Source organism: Protobothrops mucrosquamatus, unplaced genomic scaffold (genome assembly GCF_001527695.2).
Source record: "Protobothrops mucrosquamatus isolate PMUCROS unplaced genomic scaffold, P.Mucros_1.0 scaffold320, whole genome shotgun sequence".
NCBI lineage: Eukaryota > Metazoa > Chordata > Lepidosauria > Squamata > Viperidae > Protobothrops > Protobothrops mucrosquamatus.
The window spans coordinates 514,790-529,461 of record NW_015386659.1 but is presented as its reverse complement, the minus strand read 5'-3'; the positions used below and the strand labels follow the sequence as shown (position 1 = coordinate 529,461).

General features: G+C 41.2%; 1 protein-coding gene across 1 annotated transcript in view; it reads right to left on the bottom strand.

Annotated features, from left to right (window-relative positions):
* UBA6 (ubiquitin like modifier activating enzyme 6) overlaps positions 1-13,812 on the bottom strand; it is a 135,793-nt gene extending 121,981 nt beyond the window's left edge. The window contains exons 1-3 of the mRNA XM_015815162.1: positions 13,768-13,812; positions 8,136-8,195; positions 6,220-6,314 (exon numbers count right to left, since the gene is read on the bottom strand). Coding sequence (XP_015670648.1) covers positions 6,220-6,314; positions 8,136-8,176 — 136 coding nt within the window. The 5' untranslated portion in view covers positions 8,177-8,195; positions 13,768-13,812. The remainder of the gene's footprint in view (positions 1-6,219; positions 6,315-8,135; positions 8,196-13,767) is intronic.
* Positions 13,813-14,672: the final 860 nt, after the last annotated feature.

Below are 14,672 nucleotides of genomic sequence, written 5' to 3'. Positions count from 1 at the left end.
TCTTGCATAGATCAGCCCATGCACCGTCTTGCATAGATCAGCCCATGATATTGACAGCCCTTTTGCTAGTAAATAAATAATGCAGCAAGATGTGGGTTGAAAAGCAGGGAGGTGGGAAGACGAAGCAAAAGATCAGGGGATGCTATGTAGTCTCTGAATAAAGGGGTTCCCTGCATCAGATCAGAGCATGAAACACTCCTGGCTGTGGAATTCTGGGAGTTGAAGTCCACATGCCTTAAAATTATCAAGGTTGAGAAAGACTGCTAGGGTCACTGTGGCTTCTACAGGACATCTAGAATTAATGAAATGCAGGACAATTACCTTGGACTATTAATGCCAAATAAATAAAAAATGTTAGTTGTGAAGCCAATTCTCCTTCAGAAAACTGAAAGAGAAGATACTTACCTACATATATTTTCTTCCAGGGCATGTTAAATGTTACAAAGAGGCTTTCTTTGCCAGTTTGTGTACAATAAAGAGTGCAGTATATTTACGTACAGATGCTTCACATAAATTTTAATGTAACCATGGGATTTTCTTTCCTTAATGACCATTCCTTACCACCAATCAAGATGTGCTCAGTTTATAGTGGGGAGATCATCGTGTTCTTCTGCTGCATTAGTCCACAATCAGGAGAGAGCCTCCTCAGCTCAGCTCCTGTCTCTTTAACTTCCAGCAATTCCCCCCCCTTCCTCCCTCCGCATCTATTTTTAGCTCGCCTCTTGATGATAGCATCCATTTCTTTCCTTCTTGCCCCCGCCCGTCCCCTTTTTCCCTCCCTCCACTCAATGGTGCTTTCTACACAGGGAAGGTCAGCCGACTGAGCATGCCTGAATGTTGGTCGGCAGCTCCAGAGGCTGGGATGCACGCTCGGCTAATCCCATTCACTGGGAGAGGGCTGTTGCACACGCGCGCGCTCTGACTGGCTGCCGGGGCTGAGCCAGCGGCTGTGCCGGCTTGGCAAGTAAGTTTCTTGGTTTCTTTCCCTCCCTCCGTCTTCCTTTCGGTCCCTGAAGTCGCAGGGGCGGGGCGGGGGGTCTGTAGCAGCTACCCAAAGCAGCAGAGGCTTCAGGCGTGGATGGAAGGTAGCAGGGAGCTGGCTGCTCCACAGGGATGGAAACAAAGCCCGGGATTTGCGCACGCCTTCAGTTTCCTTCCCCGGGATAGTTTCAGCAAGCTTGGAAAGTCCTTTTTGGAGGCTCGCTTGCCACCCTATCACCATGTTCTGGGCTTTTCCTTCCCTCCGCTTAGGTTGGAGGACTTACTAATATTTCATTGACGCGCAAAGCTTCGTCTCTGGCTCGTTCTGTGCGCTCGCGTGACGAATACTTCTATCTAATTTTGGTTCTCTGGCAACTTTGCTAGTTTTCTTGCAAGAGGGCATCTGAGCGCAAGGGAAAAAGCGAAGGTCAGGGCGGAAGGAACGGAGAAGAGGCGGCCGGAGAGACTGGTGAAGGGGGAGGCCGGCTGCAAAATTACAAGAAGTGCTGGCGGCCGCGGGGTGTTTTTTAGCTGCTGGGCCGGCTAAAAAAAATGGAAGGAAATGCAGGCAGGGTGTTCTGGGGCCGCTGGGGTGTCTGGTGGCCAAGCAGAGGAAGCTCAGCGGCAGGACAGAGACAAAACTTGCCACTTTTACTTCTTCTCTCTCGCTTTCTGCCGCTTGTCCTCTGTCTCACTTCTGCCATGTGGACCAAAACCAAAACTTCCTTTTATATAGGAAAAAGCTGCGCATGCGCAAAGAGGAGGGAGGCAGGAACGGCTCTGCATGCCACCTGTGGCACTTTCGAAAGCCAATAAGAGGGAAAGGAAAAGGGTAAAAAAAAATGGCGGACTGCGTTGTTTGGTGACCCCCATGAAATGGTCGTTCGACCCCAAATGGGGTCGCGACCCACAGGTTGAGAACCGCTGATGTAGATCATTAAACAAGGATTGCTATTTCTGACTTTCTCCTGGCTGCCTTATTGACTTTGTTTATGCAAAACCAGCAAGGAACATTGGAAAGTGCAATCATGTGACTTCAGATCATTTTGATATTGTAACTGCAGCAGCACAATGACATGAAAGCAGGAACACTGCAACAGCTGGAACTCCAACCATCATTATAAGTCTACCTCATTCATCACCATCATAACATTGAACAATGACTGAACAAATGGTCATAACCTGAGGACTACCTGCACATTTGTTGCTCACTATATTGGATAAGAACTCACATATATCCTCCCAGATTGCTCTTTTTTGTCCCTTTATATGTGCTATTTATTCTGCTTGTAGTTGAATTCTGATTTTTTTACTTACAAGTAATTAATATCATTCTATTGTTATTGCACTTTTATCATTATAGCTTTATATTCTATAACTGTTATTATAAATCTGATTTTTATACATTGTTGTCAATACACATACATACACATACTCACACACACGCACACACTAATTAGCATATGAAATAATTGATAAAAAAAATAGAAGAATACAACCCCGATCAAAACAATTTAACCAGGACACAAATCATGAAGCTAATCCGATACTGCCAACATACCTTCTTCACATTCAAAAGGGAAATGTATGAGCAAAAAAAAAAAAAAGGGACATCCATGGCATCCCCATTATCAAGAATCATTGCAGAAACTGTCCTGCACAAACTAGAACACTATGCATTTCAAAACTATACACCTACAGTAAATTTTGGTGCCACTATGTGGATGACACATTTGTCATCATCAAAAGAAATGTATTAAAAGATTTTCATATGCTACTGAACTCCATCTCCCCAGACATAAAATTCTCAATGGAGGAAGAAATGGTTAGACAATTACCGTTTTTACATGTCCTCATCAACAGGCAGAAAGATAGAAACCACAGTTTATCGCAAGGCCACTAACACTCCACACATTCTTAGTTTCAATAGTAAGCATACACTGTCACACAAAAAGAGATGCACCAGAACATTATATGGCAGAGTGAGAACTCACTGTAGTACCCCTCAAACTAAACAACTGGAGAGAAGGTAACTAAATGAACAATTCAGGCATAATGGGTACCCATAAGCATATATTACAAGAAGCCTGTGCAAAAAGCAAAGGAGAGAAAAGAAAGAAGGTAAAAGTCCAACTATATGGTACACCCTGCCATACACCAAAAACATTTCAGAAGCAGTAGAACACAGCTGCCGAGATCTGCAAGTGGGTATCGCACACTGCCCAGAGGCTACCATATGAAGACAAATTATGCACTGTAAGATCACGTGGAGATACCTTCAATAGAATCTATTGAATCCCCTGCATGGATTGCCCCTGTGACTGTGTAGGACAAACGGGGAGGAAGTTAACCTCCAGATTGCAAGAACACAAGTAAATGGTCAGACAAGGACACCCTAACTCATTGGTAGCCTCACAGTATAACAGCGGTTCTCAACCTGTGAGTCGCGACCCCTTTGGGGGTCGAACGACCTTTCACAGGGGTTGCCTAAGACCATAGGAAAACACATATTTCTGATGGTCTTAGGAACAGAGATACACTCGGCTCTAGCTCCGTTCCCCTTTCCTAAATAAAGACGTTTTTCGCCTCCTTGGATTGGCTCGCAGCTCCCTACTCCAGCTTCTTCAAGGCTAAAAGGAGAGAGAGAGAGAGAGAGAGAGAGAGAGAGAGAGAGAGAGAGAGAGAGAGAGAGAGAGAGAGAGAGAGAGCCTTTTTCCCGGTGCAGGCAACAGAGTCTCGTCTTCTACGCATGTGCACCTTTTTCCTCCCTTCCCTGAAAAAGCTGTTTTGCGCCTGCGTGCTCGGGAGAACCTCTGGCCTGGAGACTGTGTGAGTGATGGGGTTGGGAGAGAAGGGGGGCTCGTTTTGGGGTGGGAGCGGCTCCCTATTTTCCTTGCAGCTTCAAGCTGGAGGACCGGAATAACTAAGATTAGGACGGGGCTTCATGCTACTGATGGGAAAGAAGTTAGGCGGTGCGGGGTGGTCGTATATACAGATTCTTTTGCGGGCAAGCCCACGAGTTTGTGCGAGGCTCACTTCTAAGCCCCAGCAAATGATTTTAGCACTGCAGCCTTAATCTCGAGAAGGCTTCCTTTGCACCGCAACCTCGGGCGTGGAAAATCAGGGCGATCAGCTTGAGTAGAATTGCAGCCTTTTGATGCGATTTTAAGTAACTTTACTTACAAATATGGCTGTTGCATTTTATAGGACATCATTCGTGCGGAAGTATCTTTACGATTTCGAATATAAACCTTCCAAAGATCAGAAGACTGGTATCTTGTCTTTGTTTGCTGAGCAATAAGTCCCGGGATCAGCAGAATTTCGAAATAAGATTACATACGTAGATGGCATTAAGCCCATTACATTCAGGAGTATTAAACCAGCTCAGGCTTGGGGGTCAGTGTTCGGAATTACAGCAATTTCTATCCTTTACTGAAACAAAGTCCTCCGGGTTTCATGGAGGTTTCTCCCAAATAAATGTGTAGAGGAAATTTGCAGATCGGGCAAAAAGTAATAATGCTTTATTTTAAAATTCGGAATTTGGAGAACTGGAGAGGATAGGCAACTCTCTTCTTTATCCTGATACACTTTTTGCCTTGGCTGGAGGGTATCTTTTTTTTCTTTGAAGACCTTAATGTAGTTCCAGTTCCCAGGCTTGAAGTTGTTGCAACTTCAAGTTGTTGCAAGCCTAATCTGGATCCTGTAGCAAGCAAATTTAGTGACTGCTTTGGCTCTGGGATGACCTATTACCCATTTTGAAAAGAAGATTCACAAAAGAAGATGGATAAGAAACTTTCCCTCCTTCTTCCTGGTAGTAGTTTAGGCACCCATGACCAATGATTTTATCAGAAAGAGGCAACAAAGAGACTAGGGCAGCAAGTGACAGTTATACTTGGATTGCCAAGAGTAGCTAGTCAAACATGAAGGACAAAGAACCTGAATCTGCTTTTTTTCCTTAAAGCTACAGTAATATAAAAATAGCAAAATTAACAAACAGGAATATCAAATTTTGATAACAAGAACATTCTTGTGGATATGTTAAGCATGATCATCTTCAGCAGATGTATCCAGTATGAGGTGTAATGATAATGTGAATGACTCTTGCTAAGATTTCATCTGCATGCTTCAGTTTTAAAATTCTAACAGATACTGCATGAGATTTGCCCATGTTTTCTTTTCTAATTTTACAACCAATCCTTGTTTTAATGACCTTTGCAGGTTTGTAAAGCAAAGGAAAGCTGAAATAAGATAAGAACAGTTGTGATTTTACTTAGCAACCACTTTGCTTAATGAACAAATTGCTGGTCCTATTTGTGGTTGCTAAATGAGGACTAACCTGTACCATTGTAGAAAACAATTTTAGAATCTTAGTCATGTCCACAGATTCAAAGAGTCATGGCTCAGTGCTTAGATTTACTTTGTGGATATCTCACTTTTTCTCTCAAGGCAACAGAGTTTAAAAGAAGATTCTCTTTAAAAGAAGTTAAGAAGATTTAAAAGTATGAGACATAAATTTATGAAAATGAAAAGATGACATGAAGAGGCAAATGTTAGCATTTAACTCCGGTTACAAATTGCTCATAATTAGTTATCAAAATGTTTGAAGGGCTGCAATCAGAAAGGACCATTTTGTCATATGTGATGAATTTACAAAAATGACACCTTTCTGGAATAAAATATTTAAAAAAGCCAAAATACTAAGTAAACCAACAATTGATTTTAATAATGATCTCTATAAATCAATCCATCAGATAAACTAAATGTCAGCAAGAGGCACTACCTACTAGAAGAGACTACAACAGCCGTCTATTATTTTACTACAAACCATGCAATATTGTCTGGTTATTCTTATTCTATTATCATCTGTATTTATCAGTCATGCTCTAATACTTCTACTGTATAGAGGGCTAAAAATTTTAGGAAGTTGTAATTATATCTCTACAAAATATATGGCTAACTCAAATAGTATTCTGTATTATAAGCATCCTTCCCAAAAATTCATAAAGCTTCTTCCCCAGATAATGAGAACCTTTGTAATTCATATTGAGTGATTTTCATGATGCAATAGTTCTATATTTATTATATTCCAATTAGTAAAAAATATAAGTTTAGCCTACTGCACAATAAATGCAATAAATTATTTCCCACTGAAAAATAAACATAGTAAAAAAATTATGTTGTTTATATTTTATTTGATTCTATAGGTTCTGGACAGTTAAAAAAATTCTATTCACTTACCAATTTCCACTCCAAGCCCGCCCATTCCACTTAGGAATACATGAGACTGAGCCATCTTGTGCATTGCTGTATCTCCAAGAACATATCTCTGCCGACTACATGCAAGTATTAAAAGAAAATCATAAATAATTATAATCAACAGCATAAAGTAATGCAATTTGCAGAACTTTTCACTTTTGACAAACTTCACAGAAGAGGAAAAATTAATTTGATCTCAAGAAATAACTTTTTACAAATTTTGGATTTTGGATATTATGTAATTTCTCAATGAAATTAATATATCATCCTATAATAATTTCAAATGAACTTAATCATAACCCAGCAAAGTGCTGCAGCTGCCAAAAAAGCCAATCCAGTCCTGGGATGCATTAATAGAAGGAAAATATCAAGATCAGAAGTGATAATATTGAGACTACCCTTGGAATACTGTGTCATGATATAAAAAGAAATGTTTTGAGATCCTAGAAAATGTGCAGAGAAGAACAACAAAGATAATGAAGAGCTTGGAGAGTAAATCATATGAATGGTTGAGGGAAGTAGTTATGTCTAGCGTATTGAAGAGAAGGATTAGGGAGGACATGATAACTATCTTCTAGTAATTGTCTTGAGGGGCTGTCACAGAGAAGAAGGAAATGACCTATTCTCCGAAGCCTCTGCGGACAAGAAGTAATGGAGATCATTAAAGAGAGATCCAGCCTAGAAATAAAGAGAAATTTTCTGACAATGAGAACAGTTAATCAATGGAATAGCTTGCCTCCCAGAGTTCTGGGAGCTCCATCACTGGAGGTTTCACTGGGATGGTGTGAGGCTGCCTTGAGCAGAGGGTTAGTCAGATCCCTTCCAGCCCTATCATTCTATGTTCTATAACAGTGATGGCAAACCTTTTAGAGACTGAGCGCCCAAACTGCAACCAAAACCCCACTTATTTATCGTTGGGTGCCGGGTGGGCGTGGCCCACTGGGTGGGCGTGGCTGTGGTCATGGCACACTGGGTGGGTGTGGCCAAGGTGGGCATGATTACCTCGATGTTGCTCGTGGGGAGGGATGCCTGTGGGGGCCGGGCAGGGTTGGGGAAGATCCAGGGGGTCTCTGGCAGGTGGGGTGGTGGGCAGGAGGCTCGTCCTGCTGGGTGAGGCGAGGCAAGGCGAGGCAGGGTGGGGGTGCCATTGTCACAGGACAAAGTGAGGCAGGGGCCGGGGCGGCTGCTGCCTGACACCATCAGCCCCTACACACAGAGGCCAGTCAGTGCATGGGTGCTGGGATGCATCTGGCCATGTGGGACCTCGGCGAGTTAGCGGGTGGCTGGTTGAAGAGGGATGGTTGCCATCTCCGGGGCATAGTGCGCGTGCCCACAGAGAGGGCTCTGAGTGCCGCCTCTGGCACATGTGCCATAGGTTCGCCACCACTATTCTATAACTTGCAAGATGCTCAAGTTTCACTAACAATTTAAGCAGTTTCTTCATTTCAGTCAAAATAGCTATGACCTACAAATAGTGGGATTCCTTGGTTGTATATCTCTGATTTTGGTCCTATGGTAATGCTTTAAAACATGGTAATTCTCAAGTGCTAAAGTCAATAAAACTAATTTAGTTTGGAGTAAGACAGCACATACATGCTCACAATCTCCTAAATACAGTTAACATATCCCAGAAAATTAGAAATTCTATGCAGAAAATTGATTATTAAAATAGAGAAAAGAGAAGTGTAAAACAATTTCTTGGCAATTTTAAGAACATTTCAAGGAAATAACATTCTTTAAACTGGGTTTAAAATACATGTTAATAAAATAAAGTTTATGATAGAAACAATCCTACCATTATATTTAAATTCATTGTTTAATCAAGGAAGCTTACTTCACATTAAAACATATTATCTATAGATTATTAAAGCAAATTAAACTTTTGTTAAAATGCTTACCTATACAAAGCATCATCAATCTCCATTGAATCTGCTGCCATTACTAAACACTTGCTTGGACTGAAAACAAAAAGACAAATAAATATTTTGCCAACAGATGACCTCCTGCAATTTATGCCATTTCCTCAACTGAGCAAATATATGAAAATGTATGAATTAAATAATTCATTGCTGAAACAAAAGTTGAAGTAACAATTAAGGCTCTGAATGCCTTTGAGAGAGTAGTTTTGCAACTCTCTCAATATGGGAGTAGGAACTAAAATTTCCTTTTAAACATGCAATATGTGTGTGTAGCAGATTATGAAGCAGTCATATAAGCTTTGAGGAAAACAAGGCTGCTTTATAGATTCAAAGAGAGATGCTCTTTGAATTCTGTTTTCCCTTTTGAATTTCTGAAAAAAGTACAGGGTACACACATCATTTCTTCTTTTCTATAATCTTCTGAATCTGAGTAGCAATTCCAAATTTCAAATTCTCCTTTATCAAAATACCTTCTATGTTGAGTTTTATCTTCACAACACTCCAAGATGGATGGCTATGGTATAGATTTACAAGAATATATATAGGATGGCAGCTGGATTTACTTTTATTGTGCCTAAAATCTGCAGACAAAAGAGTGTAGGACTGATCTGTGCAATTGCAAGAAACAAGCCAATAAATTCAGCTACTTAGACCAGGTGACTCAACCCTGGGTCACAGACCAATACAGGTCTGAGGCTTATTAGAAACCAAGCCATGTAAGCAGAGGATAAGCAAGCAAAGTTTCATCTGTGCATGTACAGGATCTAGGTTGCGTGCAAAACTATCCTCCCAGTCTGTAGAAAAATTGTCTTTCGTGAAACTGGTCCCTGGTCCCAGAAAGGTTGGGGACTGCTGCCTTAGACTACTCCAATAAATGGAGAAATCTGGTAGAAAACAACTTCCTGGTGATGGCAGTCAGCACAGCAATTATAAGAGATCCAAAAATAAACCAGTTGATCCTTGAGGAAGTAGCAAATAGCTTGCAGTTCCTGGAGAAAAAAGGAAGACATTGGAATAGAGGAGGGTAACAGAGCCAGAAGAAAACCTTAACTAGCCTGAAACAGCAATATTTTAGTAAAATCATAAACTGAATAAGGAAACTGGCAAAGAGAAACTGGGAGAAGCAGAAGCCTGCAGCCACCAGCCGAGACCCCAATGTCTTGGGGTCGAGAAGAAGGAGACGAGTGGAAAATGACTTTCATTTGCCCCCTTGAGGGCTTCCAATTCCAAGTTCTCCCCTTCATCTGCAAGGTGCCCTGCTATATAAAGAGGTCTTAATTTATTTGGATATCATTTTGATTTATACTGAAACCATGGCGGAATATGTGAAACTGGTCAGGGCTATGTGCAAGAAACTCCGGACCACCTAGCTATATGCTAAACTGTCCCAGTGCTAGTTCTACCAAAGCAAAATTGACTATCTGGGGGCATATTTCCCATGACGGGATAGAAATAGATCCCAAAAAAGTGCGGACAGTTTTGTAGTGATCTCCTCCACGCACCCACCATCATTTCAGTTCATCCCATCATTTGCCCAAATAGCCCTGCCCATCACCAACCTGCTGAATATGAAAGGTGAGGGTAAGCCTAAGCGTAGCCAACCTCTGAAATGGATGATGGAATGCCAAGCAGCATTTGAGAAACAGCAGAGCCGGTGCTAAAACACCCTGACCGAAATGCTCCTTTTGTCATCCAAGTGGACATTAGTGACGTGGCAGTAGGGGCTGTGTTGCTGCAGAAAAATGACCAGGGAGCCCTGCAGCCATGTGCTTACACCCCCAAAAAGGTGAGACTGAACAAAGGTGGGCAGTTTGGGAAAAGGAGGTGTACACGGTACATTGGGCACTCCTAACCTAGAGGCATTTCTTAGAAGGCAGCAAAGCCCCTTTTGAACCATGGATAGACCACAAAAACCTGGAAGTCCTGAAACAAGCTGTTGGGCTTAGTACTTCAACAATTTCACCCTGCGGGGGAAAGAATTTCCAAGCAAATGGTCTGTCCAGACTACCGCTATATAATAGCTCGAAGCCTGAAATTATTAGTTATCCCATCCTGGCACCTGGCAGCTCCGGTCACCACCTAGCGCAAAGGGAACTCAAAAGCCAGACGGCAGAGGACTTAAATGTGTTAAAAGCAGCACTAGAAAAAGACACATAGTTTCAAGCCCATAAAAACGAATGTATGATGCAAGATGAATTAGTCTGGGTACAAGCCAAAGTATTTGTCTCAAAAAGCTAACAAATAACGGTCTTACAAAAAAGTCACGATTTGAAACTACACTTAGCTAAATCCCTACACTTGGTTAAACATCAATTTTGGTGGTGCTCATTATAGAAGGACATAGAAAATTATGTGGCTAGTTGTCCCACCTGTGTGTCTGCAAAAAGACATCAGAAGATACTAGGGCTCCTCAGCCAGTGGCAGAACCCAAAATGCATGGAAAGAGACTTTACAGTAGAACTACCTGAAAGTTCAGAAAACGCTGTAATCTGAGTGATAACTGATCTATTTTCTAAACATGCCAAAAATCTCTCCACTTGTACCTTAGCTAAATTGTTCATGCAACATATATATAGACTGGGTCCAAAATACGTTGGCCCTTTCCCCCGTAACCATTGAACTCGAATTGCCAAAAACCCTCAGACTTATTCACCCAGAGTTTCAATTCAGCCTCCTAAAACCAGCAGTCACTTCTGCTCTACACCCAGCAACAAAAACCACCTCCTGATCCCATCATGATTGAGCAGCATTTTGAAGTCAAAGACATTTTGGATTTACACACATACCAAGGGAAAACCCAATACCTAGTGGCGTGGAAGGACTTCCCACCATCCGAAACCAAATGGGTAGATTCAAAACACATCAAGGCTTCTAGATTACTTAAGATTTTAAGAATAATTTTAATAGGAAATACAGCTCTAATATTTGGTTTTTAATTTGGTTTTATAGGGGTTTATATTTCTATTTTGTATTTGTATTTGTTTTAATATGCTGTGCACCGCCCTGAGTCCTACGGGAGAAGGGCGGTATATAAATTAAATTATTATTATTATTATTATTAAGAGGTTCCACTAACAATACCCAGAGAAACCTCATTGAACATTAACTACCATGCATTCGTATTTGTCTTTCCCCCTTCCCTTTTATGTCTTCTTTGCAGGACTAATGCCTCTGAAAATGGAAACAGTATATCAATTCTATTATCTTCAGCTTTACGCCTAGTTAATAGCCTTCTATCAACTGTTAGGAGAAAGGGGAAGGAAAGCAAATGGGCAATAAACATATATGAAGTAGAGATGGAAAATAAGGAGGGGGGGATAACCGCTTGACAAAGCCAGAAGCCCACGAAATCAGCCTGTGCTAGTCTTCAAGGCCATGTAGCTTGGAAAAGAATGTGGATTGCTCCAAACATCCCAGCGGTTCTCAAAACACCTATGTGGCTTGCCATTGGCCAAAAACAAACTGCCCAAGGGGGAAGAGCTGGGGTGAAGGGGAAAAGTTTGTAATCTTTTGCATGGGAATTTTAGCTCTAGCCAGCTTTTATTGCAACCAGCATCTTTTAGTAAAAGAACCTATCACTTCAACCAAATGGAGTTGAGAGTCTTTCTTTCCTAAGGACCTAGTTGGGGTAGGTCTGACAGATACTTTTTACAGCAGTAAAAGTATTGAAGTTAAGGTATCATCTGTCCTTTCCATTTCTTCATTTGACTGCCGGCAGTGTGCAAAGTACAGTTGGAGCTTAACATACAATACTTGAAATATGCCTTTCAAAAACATCCAATGAATTATATCCCTCTTTCAGAAATGAGATGCCTGGGCAAGCCATGATTTGAGTAAAATTGTTATATAAACAGATTATAAATTTGAGGAGCAAATGGGAGGCCATGATAATGAATGAAACAAATCATCTTAGAAAACAAAATAGAGGTAGGTCATTAATTATATCCATAAATCTCCAAGTCCTTGTAGATATGTTTATATATGTTTACTCAGAGCCTAATCAGGGAAGAGTAATATCTTACCATAGTACTATGGCTGCAGCCAACAACAACACATCAGAGATTTATTTTCTCCATTCAAAGCCTCAACCTGATAAGGGATGTACTGATATCTTATATTTGATTCAAGTTCTATGGCACAAACAACAGACTCGTGAGTCTCTGACGTCCACAAATTACATCTGATTGATTTTCTAGCAATCCAATCTAAAATTTATATTCTGGATACTTAGTTCCTTTTTATATTAATGTGCTAGCAATAAATAATATAATATTTGTGCAGGAATATAAACCATAGCGTACAAAGAAGATAGCAATGGGACAAAGAATAAGCATTCATAAATAGGTATTTTTCCATTATTTGCTGATAACTCTTATTAAGACTGAAATATTATTCAAGCTTTTATAAAGTTAGAGGAATTGAAAAATGGGTTTTATATCCTTAATTACCACCAATCCCTAAAAATTAATACCACAAATTAATACTACTTATATGGATTTAAAGAGACCATTCTGTATCTATTAACATTAACCTGCTTTAATTGTTACATATTTTTGTTAACTCGCTTTACCCACTATTGCAGTCTAATTACTCCATTCAATGCTACACTGCTTCAACTATCACATCCAGAAGCCAAAAACAAATAGACAACTAATTTGCTATAAATATTATCATTTTAATGCTTTTTAGATAAGACCATTCTCTAATCCTATGTTGCTAAAATCCTCTGTTGAACAACTTGGTTTAACTAAAAGACATCAACACTTTCAAAGATGAGATGAAGTCTCCTTTTAACTTAGATTATTTTCTTTTGTGCCCCCCCCCCACTGTTATCTCGTCATCTCTACCATTCCTTATGTTTCTTCTTTTTTTACTATCTTGTCTTTCATGTTTTAAATAATTTGTTGGGACTTGGTGGTACCTAGATTCAATATTATAATAATAAAGGTTAGATTAGATATTAGAAAATTCGTGGTACTAAGTATGACAGTGATAATCTTCGGGAATACAGAAAAATAAAATAGACTCATAAATCTTCACACAATTGATCTGAATAGGCTTAATCGAATGATGTCTTTCCATTGGAAGAATGGCATCACTCTGCAATATGGATTTTTCTTTCATAACCACGTGCAATGTTTCAGTCTGAACAAGACTCTCTAGCGAAAATCTGGAGTGCACGTTTGGTCAAAGCTGGAAGGGAATGACAGTTAAGGTCAGCGCTGTGGCGCACGCGTTAATCCATTCATGCTCTGCCGATTACTGTCCAATATTCCCATATCTGGATGGAGTGCTTCTCTGCCTGAGCATCGTTATGGGCGACACATAGCACTGGGGCGTTTCTTTCCTTTTCCTTCCCTTCGACCGAATATCAGACTGCAAGCTCCTTGGGGGGAAAGGCCACGCAAGGCCTCAAATCCTGCGCCCCCTCATATCTCTAGCGGAATTCCCCATCAGATCTCGCGCACGCACAAACGTAGCCTGCACCCTTCATCCCATGGGAGACACGGGGAAGGCGAGATGCGAGTTTCTGCGCGTTATTTGAAGCCAACAGCCGTCAACTAAGGCCCCGAGAGCCGTCTGGCGGCCGGGCCTCTCTGGATTGCCTCACCCGAGACCGCGACGCAAAAGCGGCGACAGCTTCTTCCGCCTCTCATTGTCCTCACCCGTTGTAACCGCCCGCCTCGGCTTCCAACTGCCTCTTCCTCTTCACCGTGGTTGCTTCGAAAGAATGGCGACCACACAGGCAAACTGGCAGACACCTCAAAAAAGTGAAAAAACAGGAATTAACCTCACAGAGCCGGCACAGGCAGAGGCGGGGAGAGACAGCGGCCCTCCTCTGTCCCGGATGGAGGTGGCCGAGCCCGTCACATCACGCCGGCCAATCCTACTCCAGAGCGGGAACCCTCTTCCCTCCTCTAGCGAGCGCCCCCGGTAGCCAAGATGCGTCAACGTCGTACACCCTTCGCCACCACCAATCAGGTAACAGGGTCGCTTTTCAATCATTTCTATTATACTTCGATCTAGACTAGAGAGAAAAGTGAAGGTGTAGCAGTTCCAACCTATTCCTTTTGGAAACATTCGTAATACTACAGCGTTTTATTTGCACTCGCTCAGCAACTCTTCCGATAATCTAAAATAGAAAGTGGTTACTAGTTCGAGTTTTTTCCTCTATGCGAAATTTGGAAACATGCTCTGAATGTAGACTTAAAATTTATAGCATTGATCTAAATTATATATAAATATGATTCTTTATTAAGCTGCCCCAAGACACTTCCCTAAGATATACTATACAGAGGGTTATTTTTTGGTGCAGTGCTTAATAATATGGGGTAAACCTCGTTAGCAGTAAATGACGAGGCTTCGTGGTATCCGTAGCAGAACATCCAGATTCAGCCAGAGTTTCATTCCATACAGCATTAACCTTGTGAACTCTCAAGCTTCCTCCTTCCGTTATATATTCAAGATGGACAGTATTTAATATTTATTTGCTACGTATATGTAGGGGTGTGGGTC